The sequence below is a fragment of the Bufo gargarizans genome, unplaced genomic scaffold (genome assembly GCF_014858855.1).
Source record: "Bufo gargarizans isolate SCDJY-AF-19 unplaced genomic scaffold, ASM1485885v1 original_scaffold_1339_pilon, whole genome shotgun sequence".
Lineage (NCBI taxonomy): Eukaryota > Metazoa > Chordata > Amphibia > Anura > Bufonidae > Bufo > Bufo gargarizans.
In genome coordinates this window covers 207589-231975 of record NW_025334315.1, presented here as the reverse complement: position 1 = coordinate 231975, position 24387 = coordinate 207589, and the positions used below count along the sequence as shown (strand labels likewise).

Genomic DNA, 24387 nt, shown 5'->3' with positions numbered 1-24387 from the left:
CCAAGTATTTTTTATTGATGACCTATCAATATCAGATCGGAGGCGGTCTGACACCGGGCACCCCCCCCCCCCCACCCCCCCGATTTGCTGTATGAAGAGACTATGCGCACGCTGTGCTATCGCTGGCTTCCCTGCATTGTTTACCTGCTCGCTGTCGCATCCGCAGCGGTCAGCAGGTGTAATTACACCTAAGCCTTCCCATTCATTTCAATGGGGCAGCTCATTTCTATACACTTTTATATTCCTAAACACTTGTGATTTAAATAAATAGCATTTCCAAATTTGTATGTAAAATCAAGGGCACTAAAAGGGCATCTGTTAGTAGACTTGTACCTATGACACCGGCTGACCTGTTACATGTGCGCTTGGAGCTGACGGCATCTGTGTTGGTCCTATGTTCGTATGTGCCCGCATTGCTGAAAAAAAAAGTTGTAATATATGCAAATGAGCCTCTAGGAGCAACGGGGACGTTGCCGTTACTCCTAGAGTTTCAGCTCTCTCTGCAACTGACATACCCCCTGCACCTTGATTGACAGGACCAGGTAGTGAAAACGTCATCACGCTTGGTCCTGTCAATCAAAAGTGGAAAGGGCGCGGCAGTGAAAGGAGCAGCCCTAGGTGCGGGCACATGGGACCAACACAGATGCCTTCAGCTGCCAAGTGCACATGTAACAGGTCAGCCAGTGTCATAGGGACAAATCTGCCGACAGAGGCCCTTTCAAATTTTGTCTTTTCCCTGCAAACTTTGCTGATGGAGAGTTTTGTGACCAGATTTGTCCATCAAACTCCTTACACCAGGCATCCTCAAACTGCGGCCCACGAGCTGTTGCAAAACTACAACTCCCAGCATGCCCGAACAGCCTACAGGTATCGACCTACAGCAGGGCACTGTGGGAGATGTAGTCTTACAACAGCTGGAGGGCCGCAGTTTGAGGATGCCTGCCTTACACTGTACTTCTGCTGCTCCCCCATGCGCTGCGTTTTACAATGATTGGTGCTGATGGATCTGGTCCCATGAGCTCCATTTCTAGACAAGAGCTCTGTGCAGTCCATGGGATGTCTTGCAACAAAGTAAGAGATTGGCGTAGAACTTTTAATATGCATATATTTGTAACATGCATAGCATCTTATATGTTTATCAGTTTGTTAAAATAAGTTAAAGGGAATCTGTCATGTTAAACATGGTGTCTGAGCTGAAGGTAACATGGTATAGAGCAGGAGGAGCTGAGCAGATTGGTCTATGGATTAGTGGGGAAAGAGTCTGTATAATTTGCATTTCAGACATTTAAAGGGGATGTCCAGCCATATATACTGATGACCTATCCTCCGGAGCTCATCATGGGATAATTTACTTTATTTTATGCACTTATATAGCGCTACTATATTCCGCAGCGCTTTACAGACATTAGCATCAAGCTGTCCCCAATAGGGCTCACAATCTAATTTATGGTAGTATAATGTGACAGATGCCAAAATGGCGTACATCCAAGTAACGTTGGAGTTATATCCGTGCAGAGACCCATGGTGTGATAGCAGGGCAATGGACAGCAAAGGTGCATGCAGCAGACATAATAATAATAATTTTTATAGCGCTAACATATTCCGCAGCGCTTTACAATTGGGGTTTATGTACAAACAGAGTCATAAATAACATGGCAACAAACAAGTGAACAATTAAAATAAGAGGAATGAGGGCCCTGCTCACAAGAGCTTACAGTCTATGAGAAGATGGGGGTGACACAGTAAGTAAGAAGTTCTTATTTTGTACAGTGGTCTGGTCATCTTAACACAATAGGGGAGTAGATATAAGGCTGCCTGAGCCGTCACCAGCCGGTATCTGTAGTGCTTCTGAGTACATGGGGTGTGGTGGATACTGATGGATCAGGTTCAGAATGATGATGATGGGTGATGGGGAGGGGGGGGTTGAGGGTGAGTGGAGAAGAGTTAGATCAATGGATGTGATAGGCCAACCTAAGATGTGTGTTTAGGGAGCGCGTAAAACTGAATATGGTTAATTAATCTAATTGCTTGGGGTAGGACATTCCAGAGAACTGGTGCAGCTCGGGAGAAGTCTTGGAAATGAGAGTGATGGGTTCATATTATGGTGAATGTCATTGCTGAACGGAGAGCATGGGTAGGATGGTAGACAGAGATAAGCGAAGAGGCGTGGGGGGGGGGGGGGGTGCAGCACTGTGTACAGATTTTTAATAAGTATAATAGCATAGTGACACCCTGGCTATCTATGAGACGGGTGAAGACTGTGATACAGGATCTTTGATACATGTGCCTATGTCATGCTGAGATATAGAGTATGCACTCCCAAATATATAAGATGAATTGACACCCACATAACATACAGTATGAACTGTCCCCTGTACAAGTGAGACAGGTCTTTTACCCAAACTATCTTCATCTCTGGTACATGAAACGCTGCATCGCCGGGCACTGTCTACACCCAGCTAAGTGCACCATGGAGGCTTTCCTCATACCTCTCCAGTGGTTTTAATGCTGAGAAATTACGCTGTGTTTGGTCAGTTTAGGCAGAGTTACAGGTTCTCAGCATAAATTTCTAATAGATGAAGTCTTCTGGAGTATGAGATTTTCTCCAAAGACCTGTGTCGCACCTAGAGCACTGAAGACTGGGAGTTTTGATACACTTAACAGGGTTTCTGCCACCTGTGCCAGGAGGTTTTAATCTTTGTACAGTCGTGGCCAAAAGTTTTGAGAATTACATAAATATTGGAAAAGTTGCTGCTTAAGTCTTTATAATAGTAATTTGCATTTTCTCCAGAATGTTATGAAGAGTGATCAGATGAATTGCATGCTCCTTCTTTGCCATGAAAATTAACTTAATCCCCAAAAAACCTTTCCATTGCATTTCATTGCTGTCATTAAAGGACCTGCTGAGATCATTTCAGTAATCGTCTTGTTAACTCAGGTGAGAATGTTGACGAGCACAAGGCTGGAGATCATTATGTCAGGCTGATTGGGTTAAAATGGCAGACTTGACCTGTTAAAAGGAGGGTGATGCTTGAAATCATTGTTCTTCCATTGTTAACCATGGTGACCTGCAAAGAAACGCGTGCAGCCATCATTGCGTTGCATAAAAATGGCTTCACAGGCAAGGATATTGTGGCTCAATCAACAATTTATAGGATCATCAAGAATTTAAAGGAAAGAGGTTCAATTCTGTTAAGAAGGCTTCAGGGCGTCCAAGAAAGTCCAGCAAGCGCCAGGATCGTCTTCTAAAGAGGATTCAGCTGCGGGATTGGAGTGCCACCAGTGCAGAGCTTGCTCAGGAATGGCAGCAGGCAGGTGTGAGCGCATCTGCACGCACAGTGAGGCGAAGACTTTTGGAAGATGGCCTGGTGTCAAGAAGGGCAGCAAAAAAGCCACATCTCTAAAATAAAATAAAAAACATCAGGGACAGATTGATCTTCTGCAGAAAATATGGTGAATGGACTGCTGAGGACTGGGGCAAAGTCATATTATCCGATGAAGCCTCTTTCCGATTGTTTGGGGCATCAGGAAAAAGGCTTGTCCGGAGAAGAAAAGGTGAGCGCTACCATCAGTCCTGTGTCATGCCAACAGTAAAGCATCCTGAGACCATTCATGTGTGGGGTTGCTCCTCACCTAAGCGAGTGGGCTCACTCACAATTTTGCCCAAAAACACAGCCATGAGTAAAGAATGGTACCAAAACACCCTCCAACAGCAACTTCTTCCAACAATCCAACAACAGTTTGTTGAAGAACAATGCATTTTCCAGCACGATGGAGCACCGTGCCATAAGGCAAAAGTGATAACTAAGTGGCTCGGGGACCAAAACGTTGACATTTTGGGTCCATGGCCTGGAAACTCCTCAGATCATAATCCCATTGAGAACTTGTGGTCAATCCTCAAGAGGTCAAACAAAAACCCACTAATTCTGACAAACTCCAAGAAGTGATTTATGAAAGAATGGGTTGCTATCAGTCAGGAATTGGCCCAGAAGTTGATTGAGAGCATGCCCAGTCGAATTGCAGAGGTCCTGAAAAAGAAGGGCCAACACTGCAAATACTGACTCTTTGCATAAATGTCATGTAATTGTCGATAAAAGCCTTTGAAACGTATAAAGTGCATGTAATTATATTTCACTACATCACAGAAACAACTGAAACAAAGATCTAAAAGCAGTTTAGCAGCAAACTTTGTGAAAACTAATTTGTGTCATTCTCAAAACTTTTGGTCACGACTGTACTATTTGGGAGGCGAGTTGGCAGAGTCAAAAACCGAGCACACCCGGAAGAAGACCAGGTCAAGTGTATGTCTTTATGTGTAGCAGACAGTGATGGCAAGTTCGCAGTGTTCGCCAACGAACACATGTGGGCTGCCATCTTGACTCACAAGTCTGGCGATTCACAGGTAAGCCCTTACCTGTACCTGTGCCGCCAGCCGGTCTGAAACAAATGTGGTCACCGGGAGCAGGTGGTTCCAAGAACAGCCCGATTAAGGCCCCCCCGTGGCTGTTCTCGGAACTGCCTGCTCCCGGTGACTGCATTTGATTTCAGACTGGCTGGCGGCACAGGTAAGGACTTACCTGTGCATCGCCGGACTTGTGAGTCAAGATGGCAGCCCGCATGTGTTCGTTGGCGAACACTGTGAACTGGCCATCACTGGTAGCAGAATCAGAAAGTCCTGTAGAGGAAGAGATTGGGAGATGGGGTTTGCTTTGGGGATGTTAGCCCCTTAAAGATAAGAACTGAGCTATAATGAGTGTTTATAATGTCAGAGATAAGGAGCCTGTCAGCTCCTGGTCTGATGGAAAATCCAAAGGGTGCTACTAGAACATGTCAGCTCTGTAAAGAATAAAGGATGCCATATTTTTACTAAAGACAAATAAAAAAATATATATTTTTAGCTCAAAATAAGTACAAATTTTCATTTGTTTTGTTTTTTTGTTCTCATTTTTTTTCTTGCTGCCTTTAATTTTAGCCACAGGCTTAACTATAGTTAATGGAAGGATTCTCTTGGACTAAAAATCTGAATAGTATTCTTCACATGCATACTGTACGGTATCTATAGATACATCTCTTTATCAATCATTTGGCTCATCGCTGTTAATGACGCAGGGTAAGCTTTTGCAACCACTTTAGTTAGCAATATACTATCACTTGCTATGTCTGGACTGCCCTTTGTGAGCATTTGTGGGTCGGCCAATTGGCGATTGCGATATGGTGATTTATTGCGATTGCTTTGGGGATATATTGTGCAGGCCTAGCCTTCAGTAAGGGTACAGAGGGGGGGGGGGGGGGGGTAACCAGTTGGGGGGTGTTTACTTGTTACCAGCCCCTCTGTACCCTTACTGCAGACTGCTAGCAATTCATTCATAACTTTTAGTAAAAATAATAAAGGAACGGTACATTATAGAGCCATAAGAATAGATAGTATGCCATCAGGTATTCAATAGAAAGCAATGTTTCACATGCATAGGCTTTTAAAAAAAAACATTGTCCAACATTTACTAATGTGTGTACACCTAGATTTTGCTGTAAATTGCACCCAAAATGGAGCATTTTGTCTTATAGGTATAGACAGTGGCATGACTTACCAGACATAGGGGTGTGGTCCAAGATGCCCAGTTTAGCTTGAAAATTGCTCTAAAATTCTGTCGCAGAGTAAGTTGAGGGGAAGATTTATCAAAACTGGTGCAACGTAGAACTGGCTTAGTTGCCCATAGCAACCAATCAGATTCCAGCTTTCATTTTTGACAGCTCCTTTGGAAAATGAAAGGTGAAATCTGATTGGTTGCTATGGGCAACTAAGCTAGTTTTCCTTCACACCAGTTTTGATAAATCTCCCCCAGTGTATGTATTGGCAAAAATTGTGTTCTTTTTAATGTTTTTTATTTGCATCCCTGGTAAACGTCCCACTTTAATTTTTATTTTAATTTTTCATGCAGACTTTACTCACAGCTATATCAATGAGTGCCATCGCTACCAATGGTGTTGTACCAGGTAAATACAGGTTTATGTATCAATAAAAATGTTCACCTTTTGCAGGTCTAGACTCCATTTTAGGGCTCATGTACACAACTGTATTGTCCATTTTTACACTGACACACTCATTTCTATGGGTGTGCAAAAAAAAACTAAAATGTCGAGCACAGGGATGTCCTATTCTTGTCCGCATTGTCGCCAAGAAGAGTAGTTTCCGTTGATGGGGAAAAAAACAGCCTATTTTGGACCTTCAGGAATGAACTTCTATAACTTTTTGCTCTGTGCAAAACGCGTTGGCCATGGGGGCACCTGGTGGTGGGCACCCAGCTGTTTATTCATATTGCTTCCAAGGTGTGAGCCTGTATCTTTTCACTTGTGTGTCCACTGTAGGTCGGTAGCTTGTTCTTGACTGCCTTTTATATATTCTATGTATGTATTGTATTTGCTTTGGTTCTTTCTGCCTCAATTTCTAAATGGTATTGGCTGTCCTGACAATTTTTTGCCACCAGGTGTCCCATTTTTGGGTTGTGTGGATTGGTTTTAGACCTTATTCTGCCAACCCGGAATTGTAACGGTGCATTCACAGTTGCATTTGCGTCACTACTCGGCACAAGATTGTCAGGGCCCTGGGGGAGTTCTCCGGCCCTACCAGTCAAGTAGGGGGAGTGACAGCTCCTCATAGGTGAAGAACTTACGTTGATGAGATCAATCAATTGGCTCATCGTTGTTAATGACGCAGGGTAAGCTTTTGCAACCACTTTAGTTAGCAATATACTATCACTTGCTATGTCTGGACTTCCCTTTGTGAACATGTTTGTATGCTGTAAATGTTTTTTTTTTTATGTATCTTTCTTTTATTTGCAGCTGGTGGTTCGTATTTTATGATATCGAGATCCCTTGGCCCAGAGTTTGGTGGAGCGGTTGGCCTCTGTTTTTATTTAGGCACCACTTTTGCGGGTGCAATGTACATTCTTGGTGCAATTGAGATTCTTCTGGTAAGAAAAAATAATTATTTTATTTTATATAGAGATACATTCTTATGGAGTAGCATGACATTCCATATTATGGGGATTTTTGAGAAAAATAAGGTACAGTAAACGTTGGCACTTAGCGCCGCTGATGTTAACCTGGAAACAGTTGTTCAGTTAGAGGTGCAGATTTTGACCCAGAACCATAGGTGGATCCAGCATAAGTATAAGGCGTCATGCACACGACCGTTACCCGGCTGAGCTCGTATTGCGGCCTGCAAACAGTGAATGGGTCCTCAATCTGGAGTGCTTCCGTGGGGTTTCTCCAGTGCCTCCGCACTGCAAAAAAAATAGAGCATGTTCAATTTTTTTTGCGGTGCGGACTGATCCATTGCGGCAGCCACACGGGTATTGCCCGTGCATTGGGGACCGCAAATTGTGGTCCACAATGCACGGAACAGCCGTGTGCATGAGGCCTAAGGGTAATGTCACGCATAGTGGCAGCAGCACACGTCTGGTTTTGGGTCAGAAACTTGCTTCAAAATATGCCACAAAAAGCTGCACCAAAGCTCTCACAAAAACTACATCTGAGTTTCCAGCTTAAAGGGGTTGTCCGCCTTTTTCTTACTGATGCTTAGTAGGTGTGTGAGTTTGAGTTTTGTCTGCAAGGATGATGAGACTTTTCAGGTAATATTTCTCTCTTTTTAGGTGTACATTGTTCCTTCAGCTGCCATATTTCATTCCAGTAACTCCCATGAAGATTCAAGTTCCAACTTGAACAATATGCGGGTCTACGGGACGATCTTCCTTACACTGATGGCAGTTGTTGTATTTGTCGGAGTGAAATATGTCAACAAATTTGCCTCTCTGTTTCTGGCCTGTGTGCTCCTCTCCATTTTATCCATCTACGCAGGAAGCATCAAGTCTATTTTTGAACCACCTTTGTTTCCGTAAGTAAATAAGTATTCACTTCTACAGTTTACATGGCTGGCATGGCATACTCTCTTAGATTTGTCTTAGAGGTGTGAGGACCCATTCACACGACCGTATATTTCATTAAAAATACATTCCACAATTTTGCGGAATAGATGTGGACCCATTCATTTCAATTGAGCCGCAAAAGATGCGGACAGCACACCACGTGCTGTCCGCATCTGTAATTGCGTTCCACCGCCCTACAAAAAAAGATAAATGCCTATTCTTGTGGACAAGAATAGGCATTTCTATCATAGGGCTGACCGGTCTGTTCTGCAAAATGCGGAACGCACACGGCCGGTATCTGTGTTTTTCGGACCGCAATAACGGATCGGTCATCTGAATAAGCCCTAAGGCTTTGGAGAGACCAGAGTAAAGGGACTCCTACCGAATTTTTTATGGGCAAGTTCACATCACCTTTTAGCTTTCCGTTCTTCTGATCCGACAGAAAAAAGGAAAAGCCCCCCAAAAAACTGATCTGTTATTTTGAACATCACATCCTGCGTGCAGATATTTTTCTCTCTTCAAAAATAACCGATCTCAGAAAAAGTAGCACAAGTGCATTAGTAAGTTGCAGGGGAAGCACAGAGAAAGGGAAAAATGTACAGTGAGGAACAGAAGTATTTGAACACCCTGCGATTTTGCAAGTTCTCCCACTTAGAAATCATAGAGGGGTCTGAAATTCACATTGTAGGTGTATTCCCACTCTGAGAGACAGAATAAAAAAAAAATCAGGAAATCACATTGTATGATTTTTTTTTTTTTTTTTTTTTTAAGAATTTGAATTTGTCTTGCACTGCTGAACATAAGTATTTGAACACCTGAGAAAATCGGTGCTAATATTTGGTACAAAAGCCTTTGTTTTCAATTACAGAGGTCAAACGTTTTAAAGCACCTTTCAGACGAGCGAGTTTCACGCATCAGTCTGGCAGCGTGAGTATGTGGCAGCTCCCGTCCTTACCTCCCAGCACTAACAGGGTCACAGAGCATGATATTGATGTATGATGCTATGTAACTCTTACAGTTCTGGAATGTATTGTATAACATTGACCACATTATGTCAGTGTTATACAATACATTCCAGAACTTTAAGGATTACATAGCATCATAAATCAATATCGTGCTATGCGACTTGGTGAGTGCTGGGATGTCAGGACGGGAGCTGCTGCATACTCGCGCTTCAAGTCTGATGCGTGGAACTCGCTCGTCTAAAATGGGCCTAAGGCCTCTGTCAATGTTTTGGTGAGTGATTTGTATCAGTGATTGTAAGCCAGAACCAGATGCGGGTCAGAAAAACACGAGCAAATCTTTCCCGTATACCTTATCTCTGTGTAAGCTCCATTCCTGCTATTGGCTCACAATCACTGATGGAAATCCCTGAGCAAACACTAAAAGTGACCATACACATTAGACTAAAGTTGATTTTCAACCAAAATGATAATTTTCCCCGGCGCCTCCACAACGGCATTCACAGGAGGGTGTCCCCGCCTCCAGGACAGGAAACAACGAGGAAGCACAGGATTTAAGGAGCCTCCTCCCCTTACCTTACCAGTCGTTGTTTCCTGTCCTCGGACGTGCGTGGAAGCCGCTCCTGGGGTCATCCAGGAAATTGAATACCGCACCGGCCTGGTCCCTTCCCTGTTGTTCAGGAGGGTCGGTGCAGGGATTGAGAGACTCCGGGGACGCATTGCCTCCCCTCCTCGATCCTGCGGAGTAAGCCCTGTCTTCAGGCATCCCCGGGCTTGCGAGTCCGTCGGAACTCGCGCGGGATCTGGCGTGGTGACGTCAGCGGAGCGAGATCTCCTTGGGCAAGAGGTTCTCGCGGGACGCTCCTGCGCGCGGCGGGAGATTTAAAAAGAGCAATCATATCCTCCTGCGCCGGTGATTTGCAGAGATGCCTTCCAGCGACAGAGAGTCGTCCAAACGCTCCGGAGATCCCGCTGTCTCGGCCCTCAGCCCGGTAAGCCTCCTCCCAGGGGGGAGTAATCCCTATTTCCTTTTGTCCTTCCTAGCAGTAGGTTTATACAGGTTATGGGATCCCGAACCCCCCCCCCCCCCCCCCCCCCCTCTACACGCTGGGTGTCCGTAGTTCACTATACTGACCCCTCACCACCATTACTCCGGGTCCCTCTTTGGCCTATACAAAGTTTGTTTTATTCCCTTAGGACAGTGAGTCCAGGAAGCTTAAAGCCAAAGGGGATTCGGGGCGCCGGAAGTGTGGTGGTTGCCGTAAGGGCCTGGTGTCGGACCCAAAAAAGTCCCTCTGCCCTAGATGTATTGAAAAGGTTATCGCTGAAGAATCCCCTTCCTTCGTGGAGTCCATGCGAACCCTCATTAGAGAAGAGATTAAGGCTGCAGCTGACTCTAGACAACTGGCACCTTCCCCTGGGCCTTCCCGTTCCCTAAATCTGGAAATATCAGAGCAGGTGGATCTGGATGAAGGGGAGTTGCAGGATGATCAGGTCTCCTTATCCTCTGAGGAGGCCGCAGGGAGGCCTATGTGCTTTCCCGAGGAAACACAGTCCCTACTGAAGGATATTAAATCTACGCTGGGATTAGAAGATGTCAAAGAGACTCAGTCCCTTCACGATCAAATCTTTCAGGGCTTGGGGGAGAAAAAGAAGAGATCCTTCCCCATCCACAATAACCTCAAAGCCCTTATTTCCAGGGAATGGAGGGATCCTGATAAAAGGTGGACTGTCTCGGCCGCCTTTAAACGCAAGTACCCCTTTTCGGAATCTGACTCTGATTTGTGGGACAAAACTCCCAGAATAGATGCGCCAGTGGCCCGTATTTCTAAAAAATCCTCGCTGCCCTTTGAGGATATGGGTCTCCTGAAAGACCCAATGGACAAAAAATGTGAAAACCTACTAAAGAAATCCTGGGAGACAAATACAGCAATGTTGCGCCCCAGCATAGCGTCCACTTGTACGGCCAGAACCCTCTCGGTTTGGCTAGACCAGCTTGAGAGCAATCTGTCGGGGGGTACGTCCAGAGAGGAGATCTTAAACTCTCTTCCCTCCCTGAAAAGAGCATCCAATTTTTTAGCAGACGCCTCGGCCGACTTGGTTAGACTCTCTGCAAGGAGCAGTGCTCTGGCCAATGCGACCCGTAGGGCGGTATGGCTCCGTTCATGGACTGGGGACGCAGGTTCTAAAAACCGCCTGTGCTCCATCCCATGTGAGGGGGATAGATTGTTCGGCTCCGCCCTGGACGATATTCTGGAGAAGGCCTCCGATAGGAAAAAAGGTTTCCCCTCTGATAACCGTTTTTACCAACAGAGACGCTCCTTTCAAAGTCAAAAAAGGGCAAGATCTGATCAGAGTAAAAGGGATGGCTCAAAAAGATGGCAACCTTCTAGGGGTAGAGGAAGAGGATACCTTCCTAAGCCAGAAACCTCTACCCGCCCTACCCAGTGACACGCCAACCCAGGTAGGAGGCAGGCTAAAGCAATTCTCCTCCGCCTGGCAAGAAATTCACGCCTCCCCTTGGGTCACTCGTACCGTAAAGGAGGGCCTAAAGCTAGAGTTTGTTTCCCCACCCCCAAGTCTTTTTTGTATCAACCAAAGGCAACAGCCCGACAAACAGGCATCCCTAGAGTCAGAAATAACTACCTTAATCCTCAAAGGAGTGCTCATCCCTGTTCCGGAAGAACAACACGGCAAAGGCTTCTATTCCCCTATATTTTTGATAAAAAAACCAAATGGCTCCTTTCGCCTGATAATAAATTTGAAGTCCTTAAACAAATCCATCGTTTACAAAAGATTCAAAATGGAGACCATAAAATCTACCACTCAGATCCTTCCGCAGGACTGCTTTATGGCTACCGTCGACCTTCAGGACGCTTACTACCACGTCCCAATATACCACAGGCACCAGCGTTTCCTGAGGATCGCAATTTATTATCAGGGAAGATTGTCCCATTTTCAGTTCACAGCCCTTCCTTTCGGCCTATCCTCTGCCCCCAGAGTTTTTTCAAAAATAATGTCAGACGTCATGAAGTTCCTTCACCTTCAGGGGGTACAGATCGTCCCGTACCTGGACGACTTTCTGGTGTTTGCGGAGTCGCGCCAACTTCTACATTCACGCCTCAAACAAATCCAGGACTGTCTTACAACTCTAGGGTGGATAATAAATCCCAAAAAATCAGACCTTATCCCCAGTCAGGAAAAAGTGTTTTTAGGGGTGCTGTTGGACTCAAGGCGTCTAATGTCCTTTCTTCCTCAAGACAAACAGTCTCACTTAATCCAGACTGTGTCTCTTTTTTCCAGCAAAGATCGGTCCTCGATAAGAGACATCATGGCGGTACTGGGACTGCTAACAGCCGCAATCTCGTCAGTAAGGTGGGCCCAGAGTCACACAAGAGTCCTTCAGACCTTTCTCCTATCTTCATGGGACGGAAAGAACTCGTCTCTAGACAGAAAGGTTCACGTTCCCAGACAGGTAAAACAGTCACTAACCTGGTGGAGAGTAAAAGGGAACCTGAGCATAGGAGTTCACTGGCGCCCAAGAGATGTCATGGTCATTACAACAGACGCCAGCAACTCAGGGTGGGGAGGTCACTCTTCAGGAGCGGTAGTTCAAGGATCCTGGGGAAGAGACATGCAGGACGCCTCCTCAAATCTAAGAGAGCTGTCAGCTGTCCACAGAGTTCTCCTTTCCCTTTACAAAATTCCCTCTCCAAGACACGTGAGAATATTAACAGACAACACTACAGTCGTGGCGTACATAAACAAACAGGGGGGAACCAGAAGTCGCTCACTGGCGGAAGTGTCAAAGGGCATTTTTTGTTGGGCAGAAAGAAACCTTCTGTCCCTTTCGGCGGTGCATATCAAGGGGGAAAAAAATGTGGTGGCCGATTATCTCAGTCGACACCTCTTAAGGGAGGCCGAATGGTCTTTAAATCACCGCGTCTTCAGCCAGATCTGCCGAATGTGGGGGACCCCAGTGTTAGATCTGTTCGCCACCAAAAGCAACAAGCAGGTCAGAAAGTTCTGTTCCCTCTCGCAAATGGATCACCCGGTATGGCTAGACGCCCTCTCCAGGCCGTGGCCAAGACAGCTCCTTTATGCCTTCCCTCCATTCAGCCTCATTTCAAGGGTCCTGGTAAAGGCTCAGGAAGAAGGGGTCCACGTAATTATGGTGGCCCCCTTCTGGCCAAGAAGGGCTTGGTTTCCACTCCTGCTCAGACTGTCAGCCGGTGTTTATTGGACACTGCCATCAATCCCGGACCTACTCCACCAGGGACCAATAAATCACCCCAGTGTAAATCAACTCAGTTTGACGGCCTGGAATCTGAACGCCTCCTGCTAAAACAGAAGGGTCTGTCGGACGCAGTCATCTCCACGATGCTCAAAAGCCGGAAACCGGTAACTTCCCGGATCTACCTGAGAACCTGGAATGCTTTTTTGTCCTTCTTGGGAAGTGTAGATTCTCCTGATGTTCCTCAGGTCCTCCAGTTCCTGCAAGCGGGGCTAGAAAAAGGCCTCCGTCCATCAACTCTGAAGGTTCAGATTTCCGCGCTCAGCGCCTTCCTGGACGTAAAACTAGCAGATTCCCCTCTGATCAAACGGTTTTTGAGGGGGGCAGGAAGAACTTCGATCCTCCCTCGTCCAGTGGTTCCTCCCTGGGATTTGGGCCTGGTTCTTTCTGCTCTCACTACTCCTCCGTTTGAGCCAATTGATGAGATCCCTCTAAGGCTCCTCACCATGAAGACGGTTTTTTTAGTTGCCATAACCTCTGCCAGAAGAGTGGGGGAAATTCAAGCTTTCTCTTGCAAGCCTCCCTATCTTACAATTCTGGATGATCGTATAATCCTCAGGCACTGTCCAGCCTTTCTCCCAAAGGTGGTATCCAGATTTCATCGTGAGCAGGAAGTCTCCCTACCCTCTTTTTTCCAGTCTCCTTCTAATGATTCGGAAGATACTCTCCATAATCTGGACGTCAGGAGATCAGTCCTTTCTTACCTTCAGGCCACTAAACCGCTTAGAAAATCGGACCATCTCTTTTTACAATTCCAGGGCCCTAATAAGGGGCAAGCGGCTAGCAAGTCAACCATAGCTAGGTGGATTAGGAACATAATATCCTCTGCCTATGTTACCAAGAACTGTCAGCCGCCGGAGGTACTAAAAGCTCATTCTACAAGGGCAGTAGCCTCATCCTGGGCAGAAACGAAGGCAGTCCCTCTGGAACAGATCTGCAGGGCCGCCACATGGGCCAACCCTATGACTTTTTTTCGGCACTATAAGCTAGATGTAGTAAGGGATCAGGACTTGTCCTTTGGTCGTGAGGTCCTATCTAGTGTGGCCCCCCCCCTAATATTGATTACTCTGTTAATCCTCCTGTGAATGCCGTTGTGGAGGCGCCGGGGAAAAGGGTAAATTACTCTTACCGGTAATTGGATTTTCCAATAGCCTCCACAACGGCATTGGGTTCCCTCCCAAGCTTTAAATGTAAATGAATGATGTAATTTGTTTACTATAATATATAATTTGTTATGCATCACTTCTGTGTCCTCTCTTATTGACTGGTAAGGTAAGGGGAGGAGGCTCCTTAAATCCTGTGCTTCCTCGTTGTTTCCTGTCCTGGAGGCGGGGACACCCTCCTGTGAATGCCGTTGTGGAGGCTATTGGAAAATCCAATTACCGGTAAGAGTAATTTACCCTTTCTCATCCTGATCATTGGGGTACACGGGCTTGACCATGGGTATAGCTGCTGCAACTAGGAGGCGTACACTAGGCACAAAAGTGTGAGCTCCTCCCTTCAGCTATAACCTTCCTACAGGGACTAAGCTAAAACAGTTTTTAGTTTAGTGTCCATAGGAGGCAGACATCCCTGCTTTTGCTGGTCTGCTGTTTTTTTCTTTTTAGTTTTTTCCTTTTTTCTTATTAGCTGGGCTACAGGAAGTCTTCTGCTACCTGTGTTCCCACCCAGGAGACGGGAGATCAGAGGGTCTCCAAACCCGCTGCTCCTTCCCAGGCTCCAGAAGACAAGGAGGACCAGAGGTTCCCAAATCCTCTGTATCCCGCCAGCCTTCGGGTCACCATGTCCGCCCTGCGGTAAGCCCTCTACCCCCTCTTTCACATGTAGCGGTCCTCCCAAAGGGGCAGCACACCGACGATGGTGAGCCAGCTGGAGCTGGGGAGGGGCAGAAGTCACCAGACGACCCCCCCCCCCCCTTTCCCAGCTGCAACCGCCGCCACTTGGTTTGTTACGGACTGACCCCCCCATAATTGCCAGACCCCTCTCACCTGCATCGCTTCCCTGTCGGGGATCGCGGGGAGGGCTTTTCTGCTTTGGGCCTGGAGACCCTTCTCCTCCTAGCGGCACCAGCCATTCCCCACCGGGCCCCTGCTTAATCGAGGCACCGGCCTCCCTGTGGCCTACCCTTCAGCTGGATCCCCAAGCCACCATAACGAACGTCTAGGTGGAGCGGAGTACCTCGCAGAGGAGGACTTTCTTACCTGGTCGTGCACCCCTTCATCCAGGGGAACTGTTGGGCTGGACAACGCCATTTTCTTTGTAGCTCCCTGGAGGCTGCAATTCAATGGTGGGGGCGGGGCATGAACTCTTTCCTTGCTCCTCTGTCCCTCCCCTATCGTGACACAAATTCTTTACGCTTCTTTTTTCTTCCACGCCTACCTTCTGCTTCAGGGGGATACCTTCGGCCGTGCTGCATTGAGGGACACAGGCCAGGTAAGCTACTTCCCCCCGCTTCCTACAGGGTCTAGCCTACTCCTCTCATCCTCCTATCTGTCACTGCACAGTATTCACCATGTCCGAGCCCTGAACCCAGGCCCCAAAACAGGCAGCGACTTTTGTGTGCCATTTTGCCTGCTCTTCTTGTCGCTCCAAATTCCAGCGTGGTTAGTTAGATCCCCTCTGCTCTTCGTGCTCTACTCCACTGCCAAGTGGCTTTGACTCTGACCTCTTCGCCCCTCCTGCCCAGCCCATAGCTGCTCCCTGGCGCAGATGGTACAAGAAGTTTCTCATTCCAACAAAGCCATTGTGGAAATACTGGGGCGTTTGGCCACACGGCCACCTCCTGACCAGTCAGACTCTGGGGACTCCTCTGCTAATCCCCATCATGGCCGTCCTGCAAAACAGGCCAGACCACCCTCTTCTCGAAGGGTGTCTGCTTCCCCTGTTTTTTTGTCTCACCGCCACCTCCCAGGGAGTCTCGCTCTAGGTCCTCCTTAGAAGAGGCTGCTCTGAGGAAAGGTTGTCAGATGCTGACTTTGTCTCACCTGAGGAACAGTCTTCCAAACTGTCTGCTATGGTAGACAATCTCATTGCAGCGGTTATGGAAACCTTACAGGTTGAAGACCCTGCACCCTCATCTGCTGGCTCTAGGTTTTTCCTTTAGGCGGTCCCGTCACTCACCAAAATGTTTTCCCAACCACCCGGAATTTGATTCCTCCCTTTTCAAGGAGTGGAACTTCCCTGACAGGTGTTTTTCCTTGCCAAAATGCTTAGCCGTCTTATATCCCTTTCCAGAGGATTTACCGAAAAAATGGTCGTCCTCTCCTATCGTAAACCCTCTGGTATCCCGCCTGGATAAGCATACCACCTTGCCTATGGCGGACGGGGCTTCCTTTTTGGACCACAGGGATAAAAAATTTGAATCTTTTGCCAAATCTTCATTTGAAGCAGTTGGCATTGCTCTGCGCCCTGTTTTTGCCTCTACATGGGTTAGCAAGGCTATGACTGAGTGGGCAAACAAACAACGTCAGAGCCTCACCTCTGGGGACTCCTTGGAGGACCTTTCGGATATTGCACTGTAGCTTTCCCATGCCAGTGCTTACATTTGTGAAGGGGCGTTTTTTCACATTTCTTTATGCCCAAGGGGCGTTTTTTCTCATACCTTTGTGCCCAGCCGCGCCTCAACTGTCGTTTCCTACTGCCGCCCAGCTCATTATTATTCACTGCGCTGGGCGGCTCTTACATTCCCTGATCCTCAGTCCCTCTGGACTGAGGATTCCAGTACAGTGCAGGATTTACTTTTCTTTTCTGCATTTAGTTTGGGAGCAGGCCTAGATGAAATTACTGTATCTCTCAAACTATTAAATGTGCTTGTAGGTTATTATTTTTAATTAGTTTGGTAGTCAGGGTGGGACAGAATGAAGTAATTTAGCTTTGATTGCAAGGGAGGAGCAGATTTTTTTTTTTCCCTCATTTTATTTTGAATTCACTTCTGGCTTCAGCTAAAAAATGATTCCAGTCCAAAGGAGTTTCCCAACGATTAAATATTCCCATTCTGTTAGATCATGCAGAACACAACATTTTTCAGTTTGAAATAATAAAATACATATTGCAGCTGTGTCTTCATTGCTTTTTATGCCTGTTTTTTTTATTTTATTTCCTTTTAGAACATCCACCTTATGTCTAGTGCTGGTGGACACTGATGTCCTGTAGTTCAGTTTCCCACCTGGATTTTCTTACAAACATGCAGTGGAGCAATTTCTGCTATTGTGCAGCTCATCCGCACAGTATAAGTAGCGTTTCCTTGCCAGCACTGAACATATGAAATGGACATTCTGGGAGGAATGCACATGCTCTACCTTTCATAGCTTAGGGGGTGTGTCCATGCTTTCCCCATCACAGCTCAGGAGGCAGTTGAAGGATGAAACTGAGCATGTGCGGCCATCTCAGTGAGCAGGACAAAGAAATAAGAAAAAAATAACTGCTGATTGCGGCATACATATACATTTTATTGAATAACTCAGTCGCTATACTAACTTTTTAATTACATGCAATTACAAAAATATTCAGAACCAGGTGCTGGTTTGAAAACTGTAAAATATTTTTCGTCGGACAACCCCTTGAATTACTTTCTAGGTGTTTTAGGTTAAACTGGTTGTTTTTAAGGTGCCTTTTCAAATTTGTGATGCGGCAAATTTTATGTTTTTCTGTTGTGTTTTTATAATTCATTATACATTATTTTTCACATGATATGAATTCTAAGACTTTTCTCTTTTTAGAATTTGTATGCTGGGCAACCGAACTCTTGCTAGAGACCAGTTTGATTTATGTGCCAAGACCATTAACGTTGATAATGTGACAGTACCAAGCAAATTGTCCGAATTGTTCTGCGGGTCTTCAAATTTTTCCAGTGGCTCATGTGATGAGTATTTTCTTAGTAACAATGTCAGTGAAATCTCTGGTATTCCAGGAGCAGCCAGTGGCATTTTGTCAGGTATCAATAATACATTTATAAATGTTTTATTTGTACACATTTTCTTTGTAATGCTTTGATTTCAAACTTAGAGGACATGTCACCACAAAATGCAATCTTTAGGTGGCATGTTATAGAGCAGGAGGAGCTGAGCAGATTGGTATATAATTTTATGGGAAAGGATTTAGTATAACTTGTAATTTAGAAATTTTATATATCTGCTTTTTCTAAACATAAAGGGGTTGTCTGGGCTTTTTCTATTGATGGCCTATCCTCAGGATAGGTAAAGAGGTAGGTATGAATTCTTTTGGAGGGACTGGACATCCCAGCCAAAAGATCCCAAAAATCTGCGGCTGCAACCCTGGTTCAAATGGTCTTATTTCTATCAAGTATACAGTAGTGTTGTGCCTGCCGGAGCACAACCCTATAAGGTGAGTTTGGATATTTCTCACCCTGATATCCCTATTTGGTGCTTTGAACATACTACCCTATTGTGCGCTCTTTTTTTTTCTCTTTTTTTTTTTCCCTTGTTTCCGAGGGAAATTTAGAGTTGTCCGTGCTTCATACTATCCTCAGGATAGGTCATCAATATCAGATCGGCTGGGGTCCGACACCCAACACCCCCACGGATCAGCTGTATGAGGAGACGGCGCGCGCAGTGTGCATGTGCACGTGCCATCTCCCTTCTCTTCTCCGGTCGGCTTCTGCTGTCCTATAGACATAAAGCGGAGAGCAGAAAGAGATGAGGGAGACTGCGTGTACCGTCTCCTCATACAGCTGATGGCGAGGGGTGTTGGGTGTTAGACCCCGGTCGATCTGATATTGATGACCGGGGAGGATAGGTCATCAATAATAAAAGTCAAGACTAACCGCTTTCTTTGGATACACACTTACTTGCACAGAAACTTGCATTATAGCGAGACTCCTATAAAACTGATAAGAATATACTGTAGCGAAAATGTGTTTGAGGATGGGAGATCAGAGATAAGGCTTGACAAGAGCCATCAGCTAACAGGACTGCGAAGCGATACTCTGATTGACAGACTGATTTTATTTTTATTTTTTAAACCCTGAATCTCAAAAACAGCAGAAAATTTATAATGAAGACTAGAGATGAGTGAATTTCATATTCTGAAATTCGTTCACACTTCTTTTGGTGGTAAAAGGTGAAATGCGTTATGGATTCCGTTACTAAGGACCATAACGCAATTCTATGACTGAATGCCTTTAGAGGCATTCCGTTATTCATTCCATTGTAATAGAAGTCTATGGGCTGCAAAACGGATCCGTCCCTTTTCCATTTCGCAGGGGAGTTAATGCTGTTTCCATACAGCACTAAAATTTATTAGGTCCATGGAGCCAAACTTTATCTTGCTCGAAGTTGCGCGAGACTTCGGTGAATTACTATGGTATTCCAATCTGTGTATTTAAAAACATTTTAAAAAATGGAGTACGAAGTGGGTTTTGGTACTGGCTGGTACCATAGTAATTCCCTGAAGTCTTGTGCAACTTTGGGAGAGACGATGGTACAGAACTGGATAGACAAGTTGCCTGCTTTAGGTACAGACGGCGATCTCTCACTCGTTTACCAGAAAACAAAAAGATCTCCCCTCAACCCTCACTTTATTTATGTGATAGGGTGTTAACATAAAGGGGAGAGTCTATAGGAACAGCCTGGGACTTCTGATGTCACTTGGAGCTTTTCCCTCAGGGGCAGACTGGGGACTTAAAGTGGCCCTGGAAAAAAAACTAAATGGGCCGATTTTTAGGTGGTCCCAAATTGACAGAAGTAGGCAGGACCAAGAGAAATTAGCGGGTCAAGCAATAGTGCAGCACAATATCACTGTCCTGAGGATGGTGATACAGTTGAATTCAGGAGGTCACCCACAGCCGCCAGCCAGGTGTATAAGTACCTTATGCTCCTAGCATTAAATTAATGTTAAGATCATCAAATCGTCATGTACCCAAGGGGCCATGAGGAGGGCTCAGGTGGCCCTCTGGGCATCAGCCCACCATTTTGCGGGCTGTAAACTGTGTTATAGTAGCAGCAAAGTGTAGACATTTTTACCAAATTTCAAGAACGTTCAAAATGTAAATTTTTTCTTTTCAGCAGATTTCACCTTTTGCAATGGATAGGTTCAAATCTTGCAGCAAATCCCCAATAAACATGAGTGGACTGGGATCTTAGGGGGTCATTTACTATGCTATGGCTAAATTGGGCGTATTGCAGGCGCAGATGGTGCAACGTTTAGTTGCGCCGCTATCTGTGACTTTTTCTTGCTCATGCCAGGTCTAAAATTGTGGGCATGGCGGGCACAGGCCGGCAGGCCCGTTTCATTCACAAGTTTCTATGCCGGTTTTAGGCATAGCTAAAGGTCTAAATGTAAGACAGCTCAGAAGCTGTCTTACATTTAGAACTGGCACTGGATGCTTTTGAAGTTATGTAGAGGCCGGTGCCTCTTCATAACTTCGGCGGATCCCGCACAGGGCCTTTATTAAGACCAGCATCTAAAACATCGGTCTTAATTAATGTGCCCCTTTAAAGTGGCCCTGGAAAAGAAAAAACGAAGTGGCCCAAATTGACAGAAGGTGGGGAATGTGGGGCAACAAAAGTTGTCGGGGTCAGCGATGCAAAATACTGTCCCATTAGAACCATATACCACAGTGCAGAACACTATATTGCCCCAAAAGCTTTCCCTCTGTGGTGGCCACCAATAGATGCCACTTTCTGTGTTCCTCCTCCAGTTGTCTGTGAGATATGGAACAGGGGGCTTAAGAGGTGAGTTGTGGGCCACAGCAGTAAAACTCTGGAGGGCATGTGTGGTTGCTGGTAGGGTACAGAAGTACCTGATTCTTACAGCGTTAATTACCACTGAGACTTCATTATGTATCCAGCCAGCAGCATAAAGCAGGGCTTAGGAAGCCTCCTGGGCATCGATATACGGGAGGTCTGACTTTTGCAATGTGAGAGCTACTTTTTGTAGAGTCTCAGCAAAGGGCTAATACTGGATCCATACTTTGCAGTACCCCACAGAGCATTGTCTGCCAGTGGCAGTGGGCACACACAAATATGCTACATGTGCTCTCTAATCGCATAAGCTGGTCAATGATGTGCCCTTCACCACCACCAAAAATGTGACTATGCCTGCCATAGATGTTTCCCCATCAGTGGCTTCTGTCCCTGTAAACTTATTTCGAACTGTAGAGCTGTTCCATTTCCATTTTTAAAGTCTGAGTCGGGACGTATTTTGAGTCCCATCCCAGTTTTCAGATGTTTACTTCCATGGTAGGAATTTTTACATTTTTGACAAATATGCGTTAGGTAAACCTGGACTAGTCATTAATATTGTATCATGGAAAAACACTTCAACTCCAGGTTTAAAAGTAAAGATAAAAGCAGTACTATATAAATATAGTTGGGCACAAAAGAGTAGGGGAAACATGATTGGCAAAAGTCATAAATAGGAGAGTTAAAGATGCAATGGAAGATAAATCGCTTTTATTACTTGTCAATGTGGCATCATTAGGGGTATATTCGCACAATGCGGTTGTGTTGCCCGACTGTGAATTGAATGGTAAAAAGCACATTACTGTGAATATCCAGTTAATTGCACCAAAAAATTGGTGAATGCACCCTTATTTATGTCCTAAAACTCCTATTTGCTGTGATTGAGACAATTACTTGGGGCTACATTCTATGTTTTCACATTTCCTCTATTTCCTTGGTCATGTAGACAATTATTTTACCATGCTTTATTTTATTGAAACTTACAGCCAACCTGTGGAGCGCTTACCTAGAAAAGGGAAACATCCTTGAAAAAGCAAACATCCGTTCTCAAGATACGGTGGGATCTAAGAGTAAGCTTCACCTGTATGTCTTGGCGGACATCACAACTTCATTTACAGTTCTTGTTGGCATCTTTTTTCCATCTGTGACCGGTAAGAAGTTCTCATTTGTACTGCATTGTTTTAACTCTCAGCACCTGCTGGTTTAAAGTAACACTAAACCAAAAAATGGATGATACAAGTATCAGTGTAGCTGACCAGGCAGGAGGGTTTTACCACAACTAGAAGGGAAATCATACATTTAATGTGATACACATTACACTAAAATATTGCTGCTGTAGCAGCAGGTGAGCACACCTATGGCAGCATAATGCATTTACTCTAGACCAGGGATGGGCAAACTGCGGCTCTCCAGCTGTTGTAAAACTACAACTCCCAGTATGCCCAGTCTGCCTACAGCAGGGCATGATGGGATTTGTAGTTTTAAAACAGCTGGAGAGCCGTAGTTTGCCCATTACTGCACTAGACTGTGAACTGACTGGTGGCTGAGTTTACTCTAGGCTGGGGAATTACTGCCCTGCAATACCATTAACAATAAACTGTAGACTGACTGGTGCCATAGTTTAGGCTGGCTTGACTGGCGACAGCATTCATGCCTCATTCACATGTCAGTGTTTCTGTCAGTGATTTCCATCAGTGATTGGCCTCATGCACACGGCCATTGTTTTGGTCTGCTTCCGAACCGCAGTTTTGGCGGCTCAGATGCAGACCAATTCACTTCAATGGGGCCGCAAAAGATGCGGACAGCACTCCGTGAGCTGTCCACATGCGTTGCTCTGTTCTGTGGTCCGCAAAAAAAAATATAACCTGTCCTATTCTTGTCAGCGCTTTGCGGACAAGAATAGGCAGTTATATTAAAGGCTGTCTGTGCCGTTCCGCAAATTTGAGGAACGCACACAGACGCCATCTGTGTTTTGCGGATCTGCGGTTTGCAGACCGCAAAACGCACAACGGCCGTGTGCATGAGTCCATTTTGAGCCAAAACCAGGGTCTGCTCTAAACACAGAACAGGTGCAGATCTTTCCCTTCTACCTTATGTCTGTGGAGGCTCCAATCCTGGTTTTGGCTCACAATCGCTGATAAAAATCGCAGATCAAACACTGACGTGTGAATTAGGCTTTAGACTGCGGACTGGCCGGATGCATGAAAAGGTCTAATAGAAAAGCTCTTTCTTGCCCCTAGCAAAAAATAATAAAAACAGCAGTGATTTTTTATTTAACACCTCTATTTAAAAATGAATGCTGTGCTGTGATTGGCTGTTATGGGCATGAAAGACGGCTGTTTTTTTCACAGATTTGATAAATCTCCTCAGTTGTATTTTCTGATGCTGACACACAAGCTGATTCTTTTTTGTTGTCTTGTCCAGGAATCATGGCTGGGAGTAATCGATCTGGAGACCTTCGAGATGCTCAGAAGTCGATTCCTGTTGGCACCATTTTGGCTATAATCACTACTTCATTGATCTGTATCCTACTGTAATTTGCAGAGCCATACTGAATTATACAGCATTATAACTTAAAGGGATTGCCCTGTTAAGAAAACCGATTGCCATACACATCTTAAGTCCTTAGGATAGGTCATCAATATCTGATCGGTGATGGGTTCAACTCCAGGCACCCCCACTGCTCAGCTGTTTGAGGAGGCACCAGCACTCCAGTGAGTAGCCTCCTCACAGCTTACCAAGCTCAGCACTGTACTTGGTATTGCAGCCCAGACTCATGAACTGCGCCTAGGCCACATGACCGATAAACGTGACATCAGTGGCTTAGGAAGAGGCTGCAATGTGCAGTCTCTTGAAACAGCTGATCGGCAGTGGTGTCGGGAGTCGGACCCCCACCAATCGGATACTGATGACGTGTCCGGAGGATAGGACATCAATATCCTAGTCCCAGGAAACCCCTTCATAGAGAGAAGTCCTCTGTTCAGGATCCTTATTTCTTGGCAAGAACTGGAGGACCTCTCTTGCATTACACAGACAACCCAGTGATTTGAATGAGCACCGTGTAATGCTTCATGTTCCCTGTGGCGGTGCAGATTACAGCTGGTTGCCGGGGGTTGAATTTAAAATCCTATTTCACGGTGAGAAAGGGAATGGTGAAGTGGTAGAGGACACTCATTGTCGCTACATTTAAAATCTGTGTGACTGCCGAAAACAGCTGAACACAACACAGTGTTAGACTTTGTATCCAGTCTATTTACCTTGACATTAATGCTTAGATTTCAGCACTGTAATCCTTTTTGGAGCATGTATCGAAGGAGTAGTTTTAAGAGATAAGTAAGTTAAGTTTTATAAAAAAAAAAAAATTGTGTTGTGTTTTAAAGGGAATGTGTCACCAGAAAATGATCTATTGTTTAAATCACTTTTTATGTACTTTTAAAGAATTTTTTTATGTTTTAAATTTTCCATATCAATATCTATATTTAAACAAAAAACATAAAATCCTGCAG

General features: G+C 45.4%; 1 protein-coding gene across 1 annotated transcript in view; it reads left to right on the top strand.

Annotated features, from left to right (window-relative positions):
• Positions 1-24387, top strand: part of LOC122923188 (solute carrier family 12 member 4-like) — an 84542-nt gene that overhangs the window by 21491 nt on the left and 38664 nt on the right. The window contains exons 5-11 of the mRNA XM_044273923.1: positions 5940-5994; positions 6841-6971; positions 7653-7894; positions 17900-18114; positions 21868-22032; positions 23306-23404; positions 24157-24214. Coding sequence (XP_044129858.1) covers positions 5940-5994; positions 6841-6971; positions 7653-7894; positions 17900-18114; positions 21868-22032; positions 23306-23404; positions 24157-24214 — 965 coding nt within the window. The remainder of the gene's footprint in view (positions 1-5939; positions 5995-6840; positions 6972-7652; positions 7895-17899; positions 18115-21867; positions 22033-23305; positions 23405-24156; positions 24215-24387) is intronic.